The sequence below is a fragment of the Bison bison genome, unplaced genomic scaffold (assembly GCF_000754665.1).
Source record: "Bison bison bison isolate TAMUID 2011002044 unplaced genomic scaffold, Bison_UMD1.0 scf7180017864519, whole genome shotgun sequence".
In the NCBI taxonomy this organism is placed as follows: domain Eukaryota; kingdom Metazoa; phylum Chordata; class Mammalia; order Artiodactyla; family Bovidae; genus Bison; species Bison bison.
This window is the reverse complement of record NW_011495072.1, coordinates 11,326,360-11,351,021: the sequence shown is the minus strand read 5'-3', so window position 1 is coordinate 11,351,021 and position 24,662 is coordinate 11,326,360. Positions and strand designations below refer to the sequence as shown.

At 39.3% G+C, this 24,662-nt stretch overlaps 1 protein-coding gene across 1 annotated transcript; it reads right to left on the bottom strand.

Moving 5' to 3' along the window:
• Positions 1–3,584: 3,584 nt before the first annotated feature.
• PSMA5 (proteasome (prosome, macropain) subunit, alpha type, 5) lies at positions 3,585–24,628 on the bottom strand. The gene is made up of 9 exons (XM_010830912.1): positions 24,471–24,628; positions 19,760–19,826; positions 15,374–15,500; positions 13,091–13,158; positions 12,058–12,165; positions 11,858–11,916; positions 11,169–11,271; positions 10,065–10,151; positions 3,585–3,825 (listed from the first exon to the last, which is right to left on the bottom strand). The coding sequence occupies exons 1-9, from the start codon at positions 24,497–24,499 to the stop codon at positions 3,748–3,750; spliced, it is 726 nt and encodes a 241-aa protein (XP_010829214.1). The 5' UTR covers positions 24,500–24,628; the 3' UTR covers positions 3,585–3,747.
• Between the last annotated feature and the right edge of the window lie 34 nt (positions 24,629–24,662).

Here is a 24,662-nt window from a genome sequence, read left to right as displayed (position 1 = left end):
GGATACGCGGAGCCGGGCCTCTCCGCCCCCATAGGCTGGCCGCTTGTCCTTCTTCCCCGGCCTACTGCTCATTGGCTCGCGTCGCCTCCGGCTTCGGGGGTCCTGGATTCGGATGCCAAGATGCGGGACTGATTGGCTGGAACGTGGCAGAGACGGTTGAGGTCATCCCCCGCTCGCCCCGCGTCTCCAAGGCCCGGCTTCCAGAGTTAAGAGGAGCTTCCTTCCTTCACAAGAATGCCCCCCGCTCCGTGACGTCCCGACCCCCCACTACTCTCTCTGGCACCCTCAAGTTGGGGCTGGGTTGGTCCCCTCTTCTCCCCCAGAGACACCCCTAAAATTCCTTTGGGTTGCGGCAGCGCCTGGAAAATTTTCTCAGAGAATCCCTGAGCTCACTTATCTGGAAAAGGGGGCTCCTTCATGAACCGGTGCTTCTGGTTTTTAACCCCCGCACTTTGGAGCGTCCATTGTCTACTGCAGCAGCCGCCTTGCTGACAAAAGTGAATGCGAATTGTGTGGGCTGAGTCTTGTGAGGCACATAGACATCAGGACATCCGTGACTCACGCAAGCCTGGTGAAATCTCTTCTCACTCATCTTCCATTTAGGTAGGGAGTTAGGCCAAAACAGGAATTGCTTATTGGTTTTCCTGGAGTTAGAAAGTAGATGTTGGGGCAGGTAAAAGGGTGCAATGCAGGTAAAAGGGTGCAATATAATTGCCCAGTGCCTACTTTAGACATTATTGCGTAAATGCACATTTATCTTTATCAAAGTACTTTAACCCTGCAGTGAGTGCACAGCACAAGTTTGATTTTCAATATATGATATCCCCTAATTTAGCATCCTGCCTCCAATAAATAAAATCCCTAAGCTGTTGCCTTTATCGCAGAAACTGCACACGTAACTATTCTGGAACATGTAGTGCAGGTAAAACCAGTTCTGGATTTTCTCCTTACTGACTCCATCCCTTCAGAATGCCAGTTGTTCTGTAAAATAGGGAACAGACACAAAATATACAAAACATTACACCCAAATAAAGTCACTAAAAATTACTCTTAACAATTACTGCAGGTAAACCCAAATGATATTGTAGAGCAAAATGAATGGTGCAGTGCCCCAACCCGTGTTACATTAAAATCCTCTAGTCATGTTAATTTGCAAACAAAAATTTACTACTTTAATGTTTACAAATTTACATTTTGCCAGAACAACCATAGTAAGGTGTGACAAGTGAAAATATAATTTTGAAAGGTAAAATCACTGGAATAGTCTTCCAAGTTCTCAGCTACTGAACTGACAAGATAAAGCTCCATGAAAACTGGTCAACAATTTGTTCTTTTTCCATTAACTACAATGTGTCAGATTTTTAAAATACAGATTATTTTTTAATCTATGCCAACTGGGGAGTAGATCACAAGACAGTCAGTTCCAGTAGCATGTGATTAGCTGGAGAGAGAAGACAGGCTATACAGGAATATTTCTTTGTTTGGGCCAATACATGAATGGTCTATTGTCTTACTGCCTGAAAAGAAAAAAGCCAACTCAACAGTGCCATCTCCTGGAGAAATTACTAAATACCCTACTATTTAAACTCATTATATCGTTGCAGTTATTTAATATATTGCTTTCAGTTTTCATTATATGCTTACAGAGTATGTTGCCTTCTTCAAACTGTACCAGCCGCTGGGGACACGGTACCTGGCATATGGCACTCAGTGTTTGAGTGAATGAATTATTTCAGTATTTCACTTTCGTCTAATGACACAGGCACTAAATATAAAAGTTGCACTGTCAGACCTCCTTTGTGAAATACCACAGCTAAGATCTTACCTTACTTGCAAGACTAAAATATGTAAATTTATCCTATTACTAAAACCATACTATTCTCCAAGATAAATCCTAAACCAGAAAGATGAATTGAAAGCAGGTACACATCACATAACCATTGTTTTTGTCAGTAAGATTATGTCTCTTCTATTTAAACAGACGCAAAAAAACCTTAAAGGACATTTTAAAATTCTGCAGAAAACTGAAGTCGATCTCTTCCAATAATTCTGTAATTGGGATTACAAAGGGAATTACTTTTGTTTCACCTGTACAGTGTAAGCTGAGGCTGAGAGCTACTTTATTCCTTAGTATTTTTTCTTCCCTACATAATATACATGATTCCAAGACACAACTTCACCTTTCCCTAAAGCATGTTTAGTCCATTGCTGCATTCATCTACACTGAGTTAAAATAGGTATTTATTGTCTAGTTCTCCCTACTAGAAGCTTCACTGGAGCACAGACCATACCTACACCACAGCTCTATCTCCAATGCCTAAAACCTTACTATATTTTTAGTACTCAAATTTGCTAAATCTGAATAAATATTAGTTGAGATGATTTTTCAATGGCATTTCCTATTAGGATTTAAGAAGTGAATGTGAGAGAAACTAATCTCATGATTATGCAATATTTAATATATCACTAGAACTGTCTCCAGAACACTGGTGACAATATACCTTTAGTTCCCTATTTTCTTTATGTGTGTGTGTCTCAAGCAAAGCTTTTTTCCCAAATGTTTCCCATCATTGCAGTTTCCAAATGTATATAAGGACACGTTTTCTGCTGGGAAAAGGTATGAATTTAATATGAATTCAGCGTATTCAAATAATCAGAATTTTAATAGAGTAAAATTTCCTAGAAATATTAATGAAAATAATACACAATCAATTATGCATTATTCACATATGGATTAGTCATGTTGTGGACAGTATATTCTCAAATCTCATTGAGGTTTCCCTCTTACTCAGTAGGTATCTAGGCTTCTCATACCCGACACTTTAAAAATTAAGAGCTGATAATTTAAAACCAGAAAAATCTGTGTTCAAGTCCTAAGAGCTTAATTTTTTGTGTCTATGGTCACATCTCCTTAGATTCTTCATCTGTTAAATATGATGTTATAAGTAAAGATACCTACTTCACATGGCCATTTTTAGGCTCCAACAGATTGATTTTTAAAATAATCTCAACCAGTCATATAATGGCAGCTCTAATGGGGGAAATTCATAGTATATTTCCAAGTCTAATGAAAACTACTTCTGAATTTAATCCACTTTTGATTGCCAGCGAAACCAAGATCATGAATTCATTTCTTTTATAGTGATTGACTTCATAAAAAAAAAAATCTCATTCCAAATTATCTATTAAGGCACAAGAACTAGTACAACATTGTAGCTGGCTTATTCCAAGCCATCAGTGTTTGGGGGAGGAGCTCAAAACATGTTCTTTTTGATGGTCAGTTAGTAGCATCTTCTTCATATAAGGAAAGCAGCAAAAATACCCATTTACTCAAGAAAAATTACAGAACTGAAATGGGTTCACAGTAGTATTAATATCTATTACACATGAGAAGGAGTTGGACCAGCTGGAAGTTCATCTGTCAACACCAAGGAATTGATAATAAGTTGATTCTGTTGTAGAGAGCCACTAAAACAATTTTAGAATATTCTGGTAGGATAGGGCTGTTAATACCACCATCCTCTTTGCCCCTAATATAAGCATTTTATACACAAGACTGCATTAAAAAAGAATAGTCTATTAAATATTTTAAATGTTTCTTTATTTCAGAACTGCCTTTATGTACAGACATCATAAAAAAATGCACATACACTGGAGATTTCCCAAGGAACTGGAGCTGGAAATAAAAGTTAAGGGCAACTAGAAGAACTGAAATTGTCCCCAAGAAATTCTATGGATCACACTTCCTTAAATGTCCTTGATAACCTCTTCAAGTTCTTCCTTTGTGAACATGTGGAAATTCTGGCCAGGCTGCACTGTGGCTAGCTGGAAAGAAAACAGAGAAGGGTTAATAAACTGGGCTCGATTACCTGCTTTAGTCCTCGCATGGTCAGGAGTTGTTGGTGATGCAGCTGTCCATTAGGAACTAAGGGATCTGCTGTCCCAGGGATAGCCTTTCCAGCAGCAGGTCCCTAAAATAGCTCTCTGACTCTAAAATAAAAACTCTTATTGACCAAATTTTCTATTTTGAGGTTAACCAACCACATAATAGTTAACCAAATGCCTGGTATCATTGTCACTTCTTGAGATTACTTCAACAAGGATCACAAAAGCAGCAGTAAATTGGGGTCAGAACGTTTTTCTGTTGAAGATTTCTTTAGACAGGTTAAATTCTGAAATAGACAAGCATATTCACACACTTGCAAGTTGAGCTTGTGTGTGACCCTGGGATACTTGGACACGCTGTGCCTCAATTTATATTGGGATAATGGAGATAATAATAAGAATAGCACCTAACTCATACGATTGCTGCTGTTGTTCAGTTGCCAAGTCGTGTCCGACTATGTGTCAATCCATGTAAAATGCTTAGAACAGTGCTTAAAACATTATAATAAGCACCACCTAACTATTATTGTTGGGTACTATTTTCTATAAAATTGTCTATATGCTAACTTAGTAAGAAAAAGGTTTGTTTTGTTTTTTAAAAGGACTGGCCATGAAAAGATCCCATTAACACTGACAATAGGAAATCAGCTGTGACTCAAGGTATTTGTAAAATCCAGCAGTCAAGGTTACAACATATTTAAGCAATATAAGACTAGGGGCAGAAGATGCTTAGTTTCAAATTTAACCAAATCCCCAGGTTTCCCATCATCTCTACTGACAACACAGTCCCATGTTTTAGGGCAACACCGAGGAATACGGGCAACTTCATTTTTGCCTTCAGCTTTTGTGTTTGTTTGAGATGTCATTTCCTTATATTTTATTTTTTAACTTTAAAATTAAACACAGTAGGGCATTTTTTGAGTAATATTCACTACTAGTATTTAGTATAATTTGAAAACTGCCCATCCAGTTCCATGATATGAACATGAAAGTCTGCCTCAACTACAGGTAAAATTTAGAAAAAGACTATGACTGCACATCTCAAAACACCTGAAGATCTAATCTAGGGACAAACTAAAAAAACCCTGCAGTCTCCACTAGATTCTCTTAAAAGATCTATCCAAGTACCTGAAATGTCAGAAGAGTCCCAAACACATTTGTAAAATATATGTCAAATAATTTATTGGTGTCCATATAGACCATAAGTTCTATTTCAAGGAAATTAAAATATATAAACACTTCCCTTAAGGACATGAGGACAGAGAGATACAAAGTCAATAAACCAGAGGAAGAGTGAGGGGCTAGAGTTTTTGTCAAGTCACCGATGGCTCACAAGCTAGTCCTCCTAAACCATTACAAGGGCTAAAAACCAGAAACTGGGTAATCCTGAATTAGAATAGTCCCGTAAAACCAGGCTGCAAATCAATACTAATAGGACTTAAACCAAATACTGCTTTCAGAAAGGTACTCATCACTAGATGAGTAAAAATAATCCATTGCATTTACATAATGATACATTTATTTACATAATGAATATGAAAGCTACTTTTCTATTCATCTCACTTTCAAAAAACCTCTGTGAGGTAGATAAAGAGTTATTTTCTTTTCCTGATGTGATCAATAATTAACTGCTAAGCACCTGTGTACAAGTTATGGTTGTACAAGGCACTATAGATCCAAAGATAAAGTCTGTCACTAAGGGTTATAGAGGCCAAATGCTTTTAATGTCAGATAAGGGTTGTAACAGAGCCTGGCACACAGAGAAAGGGACAAAGGAGTAATCTAGAGAGTCCAGGAAGGCTTCAAGGACAGCAATCTTAAGTAGCAGAGGGCAGGCTGAATATGCAAATACATAAAAGCATGAAGCAAGATGATGTATTTGCAAAAAAAAAACAGAATTATTGAAAATAATTCTGAATGGCTAGAGCAGAGGTTGCATATGAGATGAGACAAAATGGAGAGTACTAGGAGTGAGAGCTCAGAGACACAGTATATTAAAGTGGTTAAAAGTACACATCCCCAAATAAGGCCCCAAAATGACAAGTTTTAGAAGTGTTCAAAATTTGAGGTGTCTGCTTCAGAAAAAGTCATATAGTAAGTCTTAAAAATGACCATGAAATCTGATAAGAGGAGTATGTTAGCAAGGGACAGTCTCGAAAATAACAGAAACCAATGGCAGTGATTGAGGAATAAATGAGAGGTGAGGCAGTTCAAACCCTGATCCCTCCATTTACCAATGCTATTACTCTGGGCAAGGTCCTACCTTCTGAAAGACTCAGTTTCTTCCTCTGTAAAATGGAAATAGGAACACCTATCCCATAGGGCTACTGTGAGGATTTAAAGATAATTGCATGTAAAATTTTTTGTTTTTTTTTCTATGCTTGTGCATGGGTACTCAGTCATGTCTGACTCTTTGCAATCCCATGGGCTGTAGCCCACCAGGCTCCTCTGTCCATGGGATTGTCGCAGCATGAATAACAGAGTGGGTATCCATTTCCTCCTCCAGAGGATCTTCCTGACCCAGGGACTGAACTGCATCTCCTGCACTGGCATGCAGATTCTTTACCACCGAGGAAGCCCTGCTACCAGCACACTTGCTATTTAACCTTCCGACGTATGCTCAGTTGCAGCCCATTCTTTGTGACCCCATGGACTCCAGCCTGCCAGGCTCCTCTATCCATGGAAACTTCCAGGCAAGCATACTGGAGACGGTTGCCATTCCCTTTTCCAAGGGATCTTCCTGACCTAAGGATTGAACCTGTGCCTCTTGTATCTCTTGCATGTAAGATTAGCAATTTTTAATTGATGTAATGATAACTTCAGGTAAAATTAACCTAACAGGTTAAACGTATGCTTTAAGAGGTAGTGAATTATTGTGACAGGAAAAGAAGTTTGGAATTTATCTTGCAGACAATAAGAGTCACAAAAAGACTTTTTTAGCAGCTGGCTGCCCATATGTGTGTGCTGTACTCAGTCATGTCCAACTCTTTTGTGACCCTATGGACTGTAGCCCTCAGGCTCCATGAGATTTTTCAGGCAAGAATATTGGATTGAGTTGCCATTTTCTCCTCCAGGGTATCTTCCCAAGCGAGGGATCGAACCAGTGTCTTCTGCATCTCCCATATTGGCAGATGGATTCTTTACCACTAAGCCACCTGGGAATCCCCCTAGAAAAGACTTTTTTAAAGTGGAGAACAATCGAGATTAGCTACGCAATTCAGAAAATCCACTTCAGTAGCACAATGAAGTAGCAGGGGAAATGGAATGAAAACGAGGAGGGCAAGGCTAGAAGCAGGAAGACCAGTTAGGAAATCTCTGAGAATATACAAGGCAGCAGAAAAACGAGAGACTTAACAAGAGAAGGCCCTGGGAGAAGGGATGAAGAAGAGGCACTGACGTGAGAGTTATTTAAGGAGGCAAAGGCACAAATCAGTGAAGACAAAGGGAGGTCAATGTCTTCAAGGTTTCTGCTGTGAATGACAGGCACACTACAGGTGTCACCTTGTCATTTTTCAGAATTAGAAACATGAGAGGAGGAAATGGTTTTCAGGAAAAACGACAAGTTTTAGAAGTGTCGAAAATTTGCGGTGTCTGCTTCAGAAAAATTCATATAGCAAGTCTTAAAAATGACCATGAAATCTGATAAGAGGAGTATGTTAGCAAGGGGCAGTCTCGAAAATAACAGAAACCAATGGCAGTGATCGAGGAATAATTGAGAGGTGAGGCAGTGAGGACGATGAATACAGATTCATCGTCTAGCAATTAAAGGTTAAAAAAGACAATCAATAGCAATAAAATGTAACAGGCTCTTGAATCTCAAAATTATGAAGCTAAGTGAAAGCAGTGAAACACAAAAAGAATACACACTGTAGATCCACTTATAAGAAATTCTAGAAGATGCACAGCAAACCGATAGTGACAAAAAGCAGGTCAGTAACTAAAAAGGGGCATTAAGGGAACTTTTGGGGATGACAGAAATGTTCTGTATTTTGATTGTGGTGGTAGACACAAGGGTAATTCATTTGTCAAAATTCACTGAACTGTAAACTTAAAATAAGTCCCCATTATAGCATGTACATTATACCTCAACAAAGTTGATCTTTCAAAAAGGATACTAGGTAGAGACAGAGGCTGACAAAGGTAAGTTTAATTTTTTTATTTTTCTAGAGAAAGATTCATTGGAAAAGACCCTGATGCTGGGAAAGATTGAGGGCAGGAGGAGAAGGGAGTAACAGAGGATGAGATGGTTGGATAGCATCACCGTCTCAATGAACATGAGTTTGAGCAAACTCTGGAGGTAGTAATGGACAGGGAAGCCTGGCGTGCTGCAGTCCACAAAGAGTTAGACGTGGCTTAATGACTCAACAACAAGTTATAAACGTAATTGAGAAACTGAGGACAAACACCTGTTCTAATAGGTTTGGTTGAAAATTGGTGATGGGAAGAGAAAGACAAAGGAATAACCAAGATAACGTTTTCAAGGGAATGTCAATCCAAATTTAAGCTGGGAGGAACTTTTATAAATTATTATTAACTGCATTATGCATTTCAGAATCAAGAATATCCCACTGAGCCTATAACTCAACAATAAAAAGCCAAATAACCCACATTAAAAATGGGCAAAGGACTTGAACAGACATTTCTCTAGAGAAAATAAGGGGCTTCCCAGGTGGCTCAGTGGTAAAGAATCCAAGCAAGCCAAATGCCCCCCAACCCCCACATCCCAACTCTTCTCAGATCGCCCTACCTTTAGGCCAGCCCCTGTCCTGGCATCCAATTTTGCCCCTTTCCCTGCAGCCACAGAAGCTGGCTCTACTGGTGACAGACTGATAACAATACTCTCCATTCTTCTGCCCACAACCCGTCAATCCTCCTTCAGAGGTTTAATTCAAATACACATTTTCTCAGTCCATAAAGAGTACAGCTGAGAAGTATCCTGGTTAAGTGCTGACTAGTTTAATTGCTTATTTGTGATTCCAGCCTCAGTTGATCTTTAAAAGTTTTTCTGAATTAAAACATACATACACACCATGCCTCCAAGGGTAACCACTATCCTGACTTTTTACAACAATTTGTGATTCCAGCCTTAGCCAGTATTTTAATGTGATTCAGCAATCCTTTTACTCATCCCTGTCTTCTCTCTTCCCTATTGAAAACACTTTTCCAAATATTTCCCATTCTTCTTAATTTCACTGTTGCATTGACCCACCCTCAGAAGGTGATCTAACAGTCACCAGGGAAATATAATCCCTCTCTCCCAATTCATTTCCGAACTTACCTTATCATTACTTCCTTTCTTCCTGTCTACTTCTTGGAACGTTAAATTAGGGCATTCCAAATCTAGTCCATGTCTCTCCAGTGTCATCTCTTATCATCTCCCCATCTTACATACATCTCACATTCCAACAATAAGACAAAATCCTCAAGGTTCCCTTTGATGCCCGATGATGGTTTACATGTGCTATCTCCTCTTCCAGAATACCATTCTCTTCTCCCTTTTCCAAACATCACTTCTTCCAGTAGCCTTTCCTAATGTCCCAGTGTAAGTTATATGTTCCCGTGTCAATCCATTCTTATTGCTATTACCGAAGTATCAACCCAAGCTGTAATTATTTGTATGTCCTCTATACCACACAGTATACTAGTAACACTTAAATTGGAACTGGACTTTGTGTCTGTATCCCTGGCATCTACTGATACCTGGCATGTAATGGGTATTCTATATAATGCTGAATCAATTCTACTTTCCAAAATGAACTCCTTCATTTGTACCACGTCTTCTCTCTCGAGAAATTTCCCATCACTAACTTCTGCTTTAAATTCTTTTAACATTTTTTCTATTCTCTTGCTTCTTTTCAGACTATAAAAGTATTTTTTGTCTTTCCGTATCCTTAAAAAGACAAAAATCCTTTTCTTTAATGCTGCCTGCTGCTGCTGACATTAATGTCTTCTTGAGAAGGCAGCATATTCTTGCTTTGTCCACTCCATCACTCCCTTTTCTTCTTTAACTCATCACACTTTGGCTTCTGCCATTACTACTTTACTAGAATTGCTTACTCAAAGGAAACCAGTAATTTCTTAAGAACTGAGCATATAAAAATGTGACTGTCTTGACCTATTTAATCTTTAGCAATGAGAGCTATGATATCTGAATAAAAATCAATAAAACAGAAAAGTACCTCTATGTTAGTTGCATTCAGCTTCTCCTCCATTACTTGTTTGAGGATTATGAGTGAAGACTTGATGGCTTCTTTCAGTGTCATAGACTTGAAACAAAGAGGGTAAAAAGAGTGGCCGTTAATCGTACAATAACTCCTTTCCTACACAGATCCCCCTTATAACCCCCATCTTTCTGAAAAAATGATTCAGCAAATATTAATAAATTAAACATCTTAGTAAGTACAGTGCATTATCTGTAGAATTCAAGTAAGTGGTATATAAGTAGAGTACATTTATTCAGAGAAAAAAAGCTTTATTTTGAACCAGAATAAAGTCCTCAACTTTAATACAGTAAGTGATCTTTGAAGGACAAAGAGTTAAACTTCTCCAGTCCTTGTCTTTTAATTTAAAAACAAGAAAATAATGGTGATATCCTATGAATAATTCCCAAATGATCTAGAAGGTAGCCCAAAGGTTTAGAAAATCTGCTCTTTTCTTACCCCATTTTATACTTAATTTCCTGCACATGTAAAAGCAATGCTATGAAGGGCCGTTATAAGCAGACATCCCTGTATGAACCACCTGAATGACAAGTATAGCAGTCTTCAGCCACTACAATGAGTCACCCAAAACCAAATCTTCCCATCTCACAAAGGTAAAAAGCCCACTTGCTTGAAGAGCCAGAGTAGTCAATATAAAATGCTAAGTAAAGCTATAAAAATAAAGGATAAGCAAATTGTGGTATATCTATACCATGGTGTATCACTCATCAATAAAAAGAAACTATTGAAATGTTCAAGAACATGAACATATCTCAAAAACAGTATGTTGAACAAAATGCAGACACAAAAACACAAACTGTATGGCTGTATTTATAAAAAGGCCAGACAAAACTAATCTACAATGGCAAACGTGGCTGAAAGGGAGGGAGAGACTGACTGGAGAGGAGGCAAGCATTTTGGGACAGGATGATGGAAGGGTTCTATATTTTAAGTGGTGATTACCAGGGTATACACAATCATCAAAATTCACAGATATAAATTCTTAGGTCTGTACATTTTATTGTATGTAAATTCTACCCTGATTTTAAAAATAATAATGAAGGCATGAGAATGCTTAATTACCTTGTGGTAAACTTCTTGCAAGGAGCTCTGGGCACCCTCTGAAGCAGAGCCAATTGCTCGAGCATCACACTGTACAAAGGTTCCAGATGGGTCCATGTGAAACCTGCAACACCACCAAAAAGAAGAGGATTAAAATGCTTAAGAAATGGTGATATTTTCCATTACAAACATCTCTCTAAAAAAATATAAATGCTTGGCCCTGCAGCCAGGAAATACCAAGGCATACGTCCAAAAGACGTTCCATGGCTGGAGAAATCAGATCTTTTAAAAAGTGCTTAAGAAAACAATAATTTCCTCTGGGATTTAGAGAAGTACATATAAATATACTCTATACATACAGTATATATAAATATGACACTTATGTATGACTATCCAAATACCATTTGAGGATAAGGATCAAATCAATATTCGAAAGCAAGGCTCTAAACATATCTTGACTATAGTAACAAAGTTACTTCTCCTTTCTTTCCAGAAGTAGCACTGGTTCCAATAGGGGTGCTCTTCATAAAATCCCCAAATTTGTCTTTGTGTAAGCAGCCCAGAATCACTTGACTTTATAGAATTAGAAGGCCTTCATTTTTACAACTCTATAATAATCTTTCTCAGTTGATAAACAACCAATCCCATCCCAAATGATAAAAAAGTCTCCCGAAAAGGAATCAGGAGAAAAATGGCAAAACGGTACTTACAGCTGGGGTCCTTTTTCATCAACTCCTCCAAATAACAGTGCTACTCCAAAGGGACGGGACTAGAACAACAAATCAGAAGATAATAAGGTGAACAGCAGTGAAGTAAGAGGGCAAGAAGACCAGGGAAAGACATGCTCCGAGGACAGACACCCTAAGTCCCACAGGACAGCAAGACAGCTTGGCGCAGTCACCACACTCACCATGGCACCTGGGTCTGCATCTTCTTCTCCAAACTGGAGCGCCAGATTCGACACAGCCTGAGTCACACTCTCCACAGTCATGGTCTCATTGTAGGTGAACCAATGGTTCTAAAAGAAGAGCAATGCATGGTCTGCCTTTCACAAGAAGGGCATTAAAAGTAGCCCACCATCTCACTACACACATCCCTTTGAACTGTGGTTAAAAACTAAAGGCTCAAGCTCGGGTGTGTTTTCCTTAACACTAAACTCAAATGTTTGGGACTGCATGAGAGAAAGAGGAATAGCTCTGGAAATAAAGTTATACCAAAAGGACTCTGGGCAATGATGGCTAGAGGATCGCTCCCTTGAAAAACAGCTAACCCCTCAAAGAACCAAATTTAGTCTCTTCACAAAGTGCAAGTTAATAGCTGAGTGCCACTTTCCCTCAAAGATTCTATTTTATTATTCTGTTGGATTTTAAACTGAATGACTTATTCTTACGTAAGTACTGACAGCAAACTTGCAAATAAGCACAAAGAATTTTTACCAATCAGGTTTTTTTTTTTTTTGACCAGTCTACTCTGCAGGCAGCAAGAGCTCAGTTAAAAAAAAAAAAAAAAATCAGTATTCCTAAGCAGCATTTATCACCTGGCACATATCATTACTCACCACAGGAGAGCTGTCATTTGCAAGCCTAGCAGCAAAGGGCAGGTGGGGCAAAACTCCTTTAGCTACCTCTACTCCTGCTATGGTGCTCCCACAGAAAGTCAATTAGGGAACAGAATGCAGTGCAACGCCTACTTTATATAAGGCAAATCAAGAAAAAGCAAGAGACTGTCAGCACTATTTACCAGGGCTTCCTTAGAGCCGCAATGGTTGGATGGCTAGACTCCAGGCCTCAGAAAGTTACAACCAGGGGTTCTGCTCAAAATCACTCCCAAGAGCGACATCAGATTTTAACACAGATAGCTGCAGTACAGCCCAGGCAGTTGTATCATCACTAAACAAGGAACCCAAGCATCATGGTAGAAAGGAGAGTTGATGCTGACTTTACCTGTGTCTCCACTCTGGCTTTATCAATTAAAGTCTTAGCATCAGCAATTAGCCCACTCATGGCACAACCTGCAATGTAAAAGCAACAGTGACCCAGTAAGCCAGATCCTTGTAGAACTCTTTCATCCACTCAGGAAATAACTGAAGTTTTGGAATGAAACCACAGCAGCCAGCCAGCAATCCCACAGCACTATACCCACAAGATTAAATGAGCAAGTATCTGCACTGAACACAAGTATAATTATATCACTAACAAAAACCATCCACAGTGACACAGAAGTCCAGCTATTAAGAGAGAAGACAGAGAAGGACAGCTAATCAAACATGAATTGTCGTATTTACATACTCAAACATTCCTTTAGCACTCCTGGTAGCCCATGCAAGCACTAACACTCCAATAGGAAAAATAAGGGGAAAAAATTTTCAATAACTATCTCACTATAAGCTACAGTGGAACACCCTAAAGTAAAATAAAAAATCTCATTTCCTGGCCAAACACCAACTAGTTACAGTAGAGATGGCCCAGGAAGCCAAGATTATGGCTATTACTTAACATGTCATGACTCAAATCCAAATTTCCAGCCTAGGTCTCACTCCCACAGTTCAGACCTATAAAGCCAAATGACTCCCTTAATATATCTGCATGGAGAGACCACAGATTCAACTCATTCCCCTACTTGACTCCATCTTCCCCTGGCCCTCATAACCAATCAAAAATCCAAAATTCTATCGATCACTATCTGATTAGCCTGTCTGGTATTAATCCTTACCTCGCCGATGTCCGGCCACTTCCTTGGCTAAAGCCTTCCTCATCTCTTTATTTAGACTGTGAAAAAATTTTTTGACCTGGTCTCCCCACCTTCAGTTTCAGTCCCATTCACTCTACCTTCAACACTACTGTCAGAATGGTTTTTCTAAAATCCTAATCTGATCATATCACCTCAATGCATACAATCTTTGATGTCAATGCAAAAGGATCAAGTTTAAGCTCTTTCATATGGTAAAAAGGACACTCTTTGATCCCAGACTCATTTCTTACCACGTTATACCTCCCAGTCATCCCAAGTTGCCGGTGCCAGGGTATTTTATATTTTACACCATCACAGGTTTGCTCTTTTCTATACCCTCTGATCACAAAGCTCTCCCCTGCTACACCCAGACACTTACTCGCTTGGTAAACAGCTCCTCATCCTTTAGAATTCAGCTCGGCTCAAGCCTCACCTTTATGGAATTATGTTCTGAAAGCCTCACTACCACAGGCCCCAGGCAAAACTAAGTATTTCCCCTCAGAAAGACTAAGCATATGCCACAGTCTTTCTTAATATCTACATCACTTAATTACATTGACTTATTTACATGTTTATCTCTGTGATTAAACTGCATGCTCCTAGAACACAAAGGACTATGTCTATGTCTCTTTTCTGTGTCCCGGGTGTTTAGCACAAAGTCTGGCGCATAGTAGATTGTCAGTTTGTTGAATGAAGTGACCCTGACCTACCTCCAAAAGGTATATGAGATGGCTTGAGATAGACACAATGTTCTAATCCTTAAAGACTAAATCTCAGTTTCTGTATCTACGAAAGAGATAGTGTCAAGCTTCCTTCGTCACCATGGCATTTGGTTCTGATGTCTTCACGCAATTAATTATTTCATCAATGTTTCATTAATTAGATGAATAGATAGGTTAAGAAAATATAGGCAGTCAACTAAAATGCCATGCTATAAATAAGAACTACTCCTTATGTTACAATGATGCCAGAAGCTACAGGAGGGGAATTTATCAGAGACCCAAAAGGGGAGGAAGGGAAGACAGGGGGAGATAGAATAAAATGATAAATCTGAAAACGGAGGAAGAGTAGTGATTTGGGGGTCAAAGTCTATTATCTTTATACTCTCTGCACCTTAGTCACTCTGAAGATCTTTAAGAATTTCTCTTTTCTCAGTGGACACCCCTAGCTTCCCACACGATAATTCTGCTCCAGGTGGCCTCCTAATGTTATACATCCACGAAGACCCAGCCATCATAGGGAACTGGCCTATGATTCAACTTTTACATATTTCAATAACCATCACATTTGCGAAGTCTAAATTTGAGGGAGAAAGGAACTTCTGGGAGTAGGTGAATCCTACAACTGCTTCCTGCTACCGATGTTATGCACAATGGCCTGGAAAGCAACAGCTAACAAGGGAATAAGATGTTCACCTAATGAACCTCCCTTGAAACATCAAAGAAGACTGATGAACTCAGCAAGATCCTACAGAACGATCTTCCCCTACTTCTTACCTATGTGAGCATCAATCTCTACAATTTTCTCAATGCTGCTGGGCTCCATGAGTGGAGAGGTAATTCTCTTCTCCACAGCTAGGCATACACCCTCTGATGTCTGGATCCCGATGGCTGTGGAACCAAGCTAAAGAAAAACAGGTTATGTTATCACGGAGAAGTCAAAGAATAGTCTCACCTACTCACCAGAAATCTTTCTGTATATCTTCACAGGATAGAAGCTTCAATCAGCCATATCTAGTACACGGAGAGAACAGGAGTCCCCTAATAAATAATGTACTATTCCCGTCAGTGGCAAGACCATTGATTTATAGAATTCTGTGCTTGTAAAAGGGAAGTTCAATAGGTCCTCAAAATGTCTGGAAAACAATCAACTCTAGTGCCAATTTTTTGGAGAGGGGCAGGTTCTAAAGTCCTAAACATAGTGGATGAGAAATAATACAACTAATGTTTCTTTTGGACTTGGTATCTTTTTACCTCTGCTACCTTGAATTATCCCAAAAGGTGATATCCCTCAAATCTATGTGACCTCCAGAAAAAAAATTTTACTTAAAAAAATTTTAAAAAGAGGAAAGAAAGAAAAATCACCAACAACATAAAAATCTCTCTCAAGGTCACTAGCAGTCTACAATATAGATTGATTTCATCCCTCCAGCTGCACAACACCATCCTAGTCACCCACCCTTCATCTCACATCTGCAAAATGGGGATAATAATAACAATATCTATATATCAAGAAGGGTAAACACACTAATACATAAAATACTTAAAATGGCAACTTTCACATAATAAACGAGCAACAGATGTTAGCTGTTTTATGTGCCAAGATGACTTCAACATCCTCCTACTTAGTCTCCCCATCTTTAATCTCTCTCCCAATGCATTGTTCATGGACAGCCTAACTGATACAATAATATGCTATTCTCATTATACTTCTGTGAAGAACCAATGTCTCCCTATACTGCTTACACATAAAATCCAAGCAAGCCTCCAGAGTTCTCAAAACCTAATCATACTTTTCTCTTCCAACTTTATTACACATTATCCTCTAACCAGATCCCCTCGTTGCAGCCAAATCCATTTTCTCATGCCATGTCATCCCCCGCATCTGCACCTCTGCCATGCCGTCACCCCTGGAATATACTCTTCCCTTTTCCAATCCAAATCCCACCCCATCATTCATAATGTCTCCCAGGACTATATGTGCTTGCTCCTCTAAATAATCATTTTTTTCACTTAGTTCTAAAAGCAATGACTGTTGGTGTGGGCATCAGATTCCTGGAGTCTGTTATCGTAAAGTATTTGAACGAATTTCATGAATCATTGTGCATAACATGCTTTCAACACATATGCAGACTGGATGATCATAGCTCATACATATCTGTATTATTTTTCAAACGCACAAAGTTATGACCTTATTTTTTGTTGTTGTTGAGTCAGTAAGTCGTGTCCAACTTTTTGTGACCCCGTGGATGGTAGCATGCCAGGCTCCATGGGGTTGTCCAGGCAAGAATACTGGAGTGGGTTGCCATTACATTATTTAGAAGTGTTACTAAATGTATATACCTGCTTTTCATTTGTATATTTTCTTAATCCACGGTATATGCATAACTTCAGGAAATGAACTGCCAAAGAATTTTATGTAAAAAATGAATGCTCTTACTTCTGAGTAAAGGTGTGGACTGAATATGTACATTAGCTCCACTCCTTCCCCAAGCCTGAGGATAGGAGATTAAAGGGCTTAAGCATGGGTAGGATAAATATATTAGGACAAAGAGAAAGGCAAAGCCACAGAAACAACAAAATTTTCAAGAAAGAAGGTGGGGAAGTGATAATTTACTTAGCAGACACAAGAAACCCAAATCCTCAGCTAAGTAAACAAAGTACAAAAGCAACCTGCTTTATATCACAGGACCACCCCACTACTGGTGCTCAAAAAGGGAATGATGGCAACAAGGACCTCTGGGAATAGAAGTGGAACAGCTAAAAATTACAAGATTAGTGCAGTGTGTGCTTAAGAAACAGATTTCCAGATCCCTTACTCCACACTTAAAGCTACAGTATGCTCCCCATTCCCACTCTCGCAGACGACTCTGGAAAGCATAAAATGAGGGTGTCTACATTGGAGGACACCACGCACATTCAAAGGCAGGAGTACTACTGTCAAAACAAGGGGATTAAGTAAAAATTGACAAGCTTAATGTTATAAATCCCAGCCTTCTTCCCCTACACTGCTCTCAGAAGTGAGTAGCCAAAAATACCCTTCAGGCATGATATGAGAAGAGGCAGTTTTCAAATTTTCTGATCCAAATCTACATTAAGAAATATATTCTACAACACGACCAAAATGTACAAATAGACACAAAGAAACAAATATAATAGAAACAAAGTTTCATGAAAAAAAGAAAAGAAATCACCAACACTATGGGCCTGAAATCCATTGCTCCATTCCACTTAAAAAGAGAGATGCTCCTACTACTTGCTAAATTGACCCAATGCCCACTAATTCAAGATCTGCAGTTCAAAAAAATGTATCTAAAGAATCTAGCTAGTTCAAGGGGAAAAAAAAAATCTAAAGAAAAAAAAATTTTTTTAATCCTTGAAGAATTAAAGGATTCTTAATTCTTTAATAAAGCAGACATGAGAAATTCACATCCTAAGCTAAGTAAAGAAAGTCCAGAAGCAACCTGATTTATATCAGATCATTTTAAGGATAAAATAATAAAACAATGCAAGAGGGAGTTAAAGGAAGATGACAACAGAAGATCCTAAATGTATAGCTATGCCGCAGGCCCAGAGAATCAGTCAGGTTGGAGCAGGTCAGAGCTCAAAGATTTCTTTAAGAGTCTTTAACAGGATACTTAATGTGCCTGGGTGTTTTGAAAGGATATACATAAGTTGGAGACCTTGGGGATGAATTATTGATATTTACATACTAAATCAGGCAAATTTTTGAAAAAGAATTATTAACTCTCAGGAAAACAATATTGTGAGGAAACAGAAAAACAGCTCAGGTAGCTGGCCCATCATTTTCTGCCCACTATCTATTACAATGCTTCCACCTTCACTTCTACATCTTCAACTAAGAATCTGCTTTGCCCTTTTCCAGACAGTCATACAACCATTTCTCCCAATATACACTTTTTAGAAGAGGTAATTTAGAGGGAAACACAACAGTTCTCTTCAAATATGTGAGCAATTGTCTTACGGAAGAGGTTTAAACATCCTGTACGGTTCAAGGGTAAAACTAGGGTCAACTGAAAACAATTTCATGAAGCTAGACTCTTGATTCAATACAGGATACATTTCTAAACCATTATGACCTATTTTCAAACAGAATGAGCTATCTAGTGAGAAAATATCCTGTCACCAGAACTACAAAAACAGAACCTGTTTGGGTATGTAGAGGTGATTCAAACAGTGAAGAGCTGGACTAGATCAGTAATTCTCAACCCTTGCTAGACACTAGAATCACTGAGGGAGTCCTTAAAATACTGATGCCTGGGCCTAATTCTCCTAGACCTAATTTAGATTTAAATCAGAATTTAGACTATTCACAATCCAACAAAGAGAAGATCCCACATAACTAAATTTCAGTATACAGTTTACTTTCTAACTAATTTTTTGAAAACTGGTTTGAACTATTCAATTTTGTTGTTAGATTACAGAATACATCTCTTATTCAGTCCCAAAAATATCTAGTACAAATTGACAAATTTACCAACAAGAATACAGGTGATCAGTTAAATAATTTGTTCAAGATGACAAAATATCTCACAGGTGCTAACTCGGGAATTCTATACCCCTCACCCCACTCCAGTACTCTTGCCTGGAAAATCCCATGGACTGAGGAGCCTGGTAGGCTGCAGTCCATGGGGCAGCTAAGAGTCGGACACAACTGAGCGACTTCACTTTCACTTTTCACTTTCATGCATTGGAGAAGGAAATGGCAACCCACTCCAGTGTTCTTGCCTGGAGAATCCCAGGGACGGGGGAGCCTTGTGGGCTGCTGTCTATGGGGTTGCACAGAGTCAGACACGACTAAAGCGACTTAGCAGCAGCAGCTCTTTATAGTTAAGAACATTACAAACACAAACATGTCCTTCCAACCCCACTAAGAAAAAGCTACTTATATAACTGTGAAGCAGTTATTTGTTTAAAAAGCTTTCAAATAGTTGGGACTGAATCTGTTATATAAAAATGGTTAATTGTGCCCAACACTGTAAATCAACTATACTTCAGTTAAAATATTTTTATGGTTAACTGTGATTAAAGGGAGATAAAGAACATTTTCTAAAGAAATTATTTAAATACATTTACTCCAAATGCTCTGCCAGCAAAGCATTAAACATGAAATTTCAAAAACTATCCCACTTGATACTATACCTTGATAGCCTCAATGGCATATTCGACTTGAAATAATCTTCCTTCAGGAGAAAAAGTATTCACACCCCTATAATTTAAAAAAAAAAAAAAAGGTATTAAAATTTTCAGAGAAAAGAAAAAACAAAAACGTAGAGACATTAAACTCAAGTTCCCTGAGAGCTAGCTCAGATGTGCATATTGTCATTATTCTCTTTTAACCACAACAATCTTCTATTTTTTGGGTACATTAACAGTTTTTCAAGAGAATGGAACCTATATACAGAACACTTCTTTCCCACTCCCAGAGTATCTTCAAACTGATCTAATGAGAGTAGGTGACTTTCTGCCTCAAGCCTGAATCAATTTGGAATCCCTTTGGTAAATTCATGCCCCCAAACTATCAGGTAATTCTTAATAAAATATGCATTTATTCTTATCCTCTTTCCATTATGTGCATTTGACATTTCTTTTTAGTAGAAATCAGCCACTGGGACACTTCTCTGTTTATAAGTATGAATTAGTATTGTTATCAGAACAACAGACAGATCTGTGTGGTTCCTAAAACCTAACCTGATTAATTCACTCAGTATATTATACTAATTATATGCCAGAATGCTCTTCTCCCTTAAACAATTCCCAACCTTTCCTTGTTCCAGTCTGTTAGAAATTCCTTTGGAGAAGAGGCAGCATAGTATTAGCTATACAAGCTTTCAGCACGTGATGGACATGAAGAATATTTGAACAAATAAAAGCAAATAGTTGTGTTCCTTGGTTTATGGAACCTGGAGTTTATAACATGTAACTATCATGATAAACAGCAGTGTTTTCAAATTTGTTTTATCAAAAACTTTTTTCCCCCCAAAGAAATATGTGTCTGTGTATAAATCCCAAACATAAAACAGATAATAAAGGTTGATGTTTACTGCACATCTACTATATGCTTAGCACTGTTATAATCCTAGAAATGACAACACACTTAATCCTCAGACAATCCCATGAAGTAAACTAAAGCAGATACTATTTTAGAGAAGGGGACATTGAGATACAAAGAAGTTGAGTAATTTGCTCAAAGTCACTCAGCATATAAGAACCAGAGCTGGAAGGAGAATTTAGGCAATCTGACTACAGAGACAAGCTTCTATCAGGACTCAAAGGAGAATCTCACCATTCCAGCCTCTCATTTTCCCCAGAGGTGCTTTCCTTAAGGTCATTTAAAAGGAAATTTATGACACTAAAGAACAGTTTTTTAAAAATCACTGAGAGGGAAGTCAGGGAAGAAGATCTGGAATTAAATTCTAGTTGTGTCACCTAACTTTTCCTCTCTCAAATGCAAAAAAAAAACCCCATCCTGCTCTGTCACAATACAATTGGTATTGAATGGCACAGATTATGAAAGTGCAAGTTTAGTAGCTCAGTCGTGTCCGACTCTTTGCGACCCCATGGACTGCAGCCTACCAGGCTCCTCCGTCCACGGGATTTTCCAGGCAAGAGTACTGGAGTGGGTTGCCATTTCCTTCTCCAGAGGATCTTCCTGACCCAGGGATCTCCCACATCGTAGGCAGACGCTTTGCCGTCTGAGCCACCATATTCTGTGAATATGAATACAGTATTTTCGCTCTAATTCAGGAACTTCATCCTGGTGAAGTATTCCCATATCTTCTCTAATATGGGCTCTGCTCTTGGTCCTCTTTTCAAACTTTTCCTGGGTTATTTCATCTATGCTAAGCACTGCCGCTGCTGCTGCTAAGTCGCTTCAGTTGTGTCCAACTCTGTGCAACCCCACTGACGGCAGCCCACCAGGCTTCCCCGTCCCTGGGATTCTCCAGGCAAGAACACTGGAATGGGTTGCCATTTCCTTCTCCAATGCATGAAAGTGAAAAGTGAAAGTGAAGTCGCTCAGTTGTGTCTGACTCTTAGCGACCCCATGGACTGCAGCCAACCAGGCTCCTCCGTCCATGGGATTTTCCAGGCAAAAGTACTTCCAAATCTCTATTGCCAGTTTGACCTCTTTCCTCGTTAATCTGAATGTCTTATGAGTGTTTCCACATGGATATCCCATTAATACCAAACACTTAACACTTTCCAATCTGATATATCTTAAATCCAGTCATCCTTTCGAAATCAGCTCCACCTGCTGCCATTCCTACTTCATTTTTTACTTTAAAACACCTCCCACCTCCCAGTTTCCCAAGCTAGAAAGTTCTGAATGATCTGACTTAATCCTTCCCTTTTCCCATATAGTGCATGAGTGCTCAGTCTCTTCAGTCGTGTTGGACTCTGCGACCCCACAGACTGTAGTCCAACAGCCTCCTCTCTGCGGGATTTTCCAGGCAAGACTGGAGTGGGTTGCCATTTCCTCCTCCAGGGGATCTTCCCGACCAAGGGATGAACCTCCAGCTCTTGCATGGGCAGGCAGATTCTTTACTGCTGAGCCACCTGGGAAGCCCTTGCCCATATTAACCATATGCCAAGTCATATTAATTTAAATCAGTTCCTCCCCCACAGTAACTCAACTCTCCCTTCCATTGCTCAATGCCCTCATTACCTTTCACCTAACTGTAACAGCCATCTAACCGGTATTGACTCTTTTCTCTAATCCAGTCAATTAATTTCTATACAATACAATTATGACTATGTAACTTAAAATGATAATTAATGGCACAAAATAAGACCCAAACCCTTCAACTTCAAATTAAAAACCACCCAATACCTAGCACCAATGTTTTTCTCTGAACTCCCCCTATTCCCATATGTGTATCATATGTGCCAGAAGCCTAGAGTTTTCCCAAACATGAACTGTGGCTTTCCCATGGCCCCTCCTCTGTTTATCTTATATTCTCTGCCTCAAAACTATTGACTCTTACTATGCATATTTATTACATTCTTACTCCTGAACTCAGTTTAAATATCAACTCCTTCTAAAGTTTTCCATAATCCCCTTATAATATCAAATGCAACCTCTGTCATTAAAACTCCCATCGTGTTGATTTCAGCTTTTCTAATGACACGAACACATTTCTAACTTATACTGTAGTTACTTTTGTAAATAGTGGTGGGTTTTTTTTTGGCCATACCTCATAGCTTACAGGATCTGTTCCCCAACCAGGGATCCAACCTGCACCCTCAGCAGTGAAAGCCCAGAATTCTAACCACTGGACCACCAGAGAATTTTCCTGTTAAGTAGTTTTTAAAGGACAGTCTCCCATATGAGAACACGGATCTTGATTTTTGTTCACTGCTGTATGATCAGCAACTATAACAGTGCCTTGTACACAGCAAGCATTTAAGTATATTAGCTAAGCAGACTATATTTTAGGCATTCTTACGAAGATACAATGAAGGAGGAAATGGCAACCCACTCCAGTATTCTTGCCTGGAGAATCCCCTGGACAGAAGAGCCTGGTGGGCTACAGTCCATGAGGTCCCAAAGAGTCAGACACCAGTGAAGCGACTCAGCACAAATGCAAGAAGATACAAAAATGAGTAACACAAAGCAGTTAATAAAGCTGTTAAGTAAATGATCACAAAAACCTTAATAAAGGTTTTCTGATAAGGACAACAATTTCCATCATACACACCCTTACTCAAAATTGTATCACACAAAGACGATTCTCTTCAATGTTCTAGAAAATAAATACCGACCAACAAAGATATTTTATAGGACGGCAGAAAAAAGTTAGTTTTAAAGCCTCACATACATCTTCTGAGTCAGTAAACAGTTTTTTTTAGAAGTAGCGGTTCTAAGTGATAAAACTTTCAACACGATCAACATATACTTGAGAAGAAATGCAGCTTCTCAAACCCATCTAATAAAGAAAAAACATCTGCTTTTCCTGGCCTCAAATATTTAAGCAACTTAATAGCTATGTGAATCATAACTGATCAAAACAGAAACTGAAAGTAAAAATGTCTGCAGCATAAGTAGATACAACTTAATATTAACATTTCCAAGCTCTGAAAGTTTTTTCTTTTAAATAGATACAACAATCTCACAGCTTTGATTTCAAAAACAGGTTTGGTTTTCGACACACTTAAAGCAACTTCCCTTAAACTTTTTAAAAAGTCAAAAAGGCTATTTGAATCAGCATGATGACAAAACTCTTGAGAATCACTCTAAATTCCAGTTCCCACAAAATCTGACTCCAGACACTGTATCTTGGTAAAGCTGAGATTTCCTTCGCTCCTCTGCAGAAACTAAACATCCCAGGACGCCCTACTACAACTCAATCAAAGGAATAGCAGCTTTATTCCTACAACTAAGAAACGGAAAACGAGGCTGTCCTCCTAGAAAGAAAAGGCAGCTGAAATCATCAAACCCATTAAGTGATCCCTAACTGCTTTTTCTTCCAGGTAGCGCGTTTACATCTTTTAAAAGGCAGTCACACTCAGCACAAAAAGAAGGGGAGAGAGGGTGACTCCTGGCCTTCCCCGGGTTAAAGGTCAGAGTTCCGGCCCCCATCAGCCTTCTTTCCGAAACACAAAGCAGAGCTTCACGCTTCCGCACCGACTTGGGATCAAGCAGTGACTCAGCGGTAGGACAACTGAGGCCGATGGGCGCAAATCTAGCCTTGGAGAACACAGCGGACGCCTGGGGAAGGGAGGAGACCCCCAGGCTGGTCCAGAATTCGGGTTCGTGGGGTGCCCTGATGACACGGCAGAACCCAGGCCCAGACCGGGCCCCGAGTCCGCCCACCCGTTACCTGACCCAATCTTCCCCCAGAGCCATACAGACCTGTCGTACTCAGACCGGGTGAGAAACATGGTAAGGGCAGGAGAAAGCGGCAGTGGCTACTCCGGGATTCTTAGAGCCAACACGAGTCCACCTGCAACCAACTCACCCACACCGCCACACTACCAGGGCCACTCTCCCAGCTGCGCGTGCGCTCGCCACCCCTGCAGCCCTCTCTCCCATACCTGTCTCTTA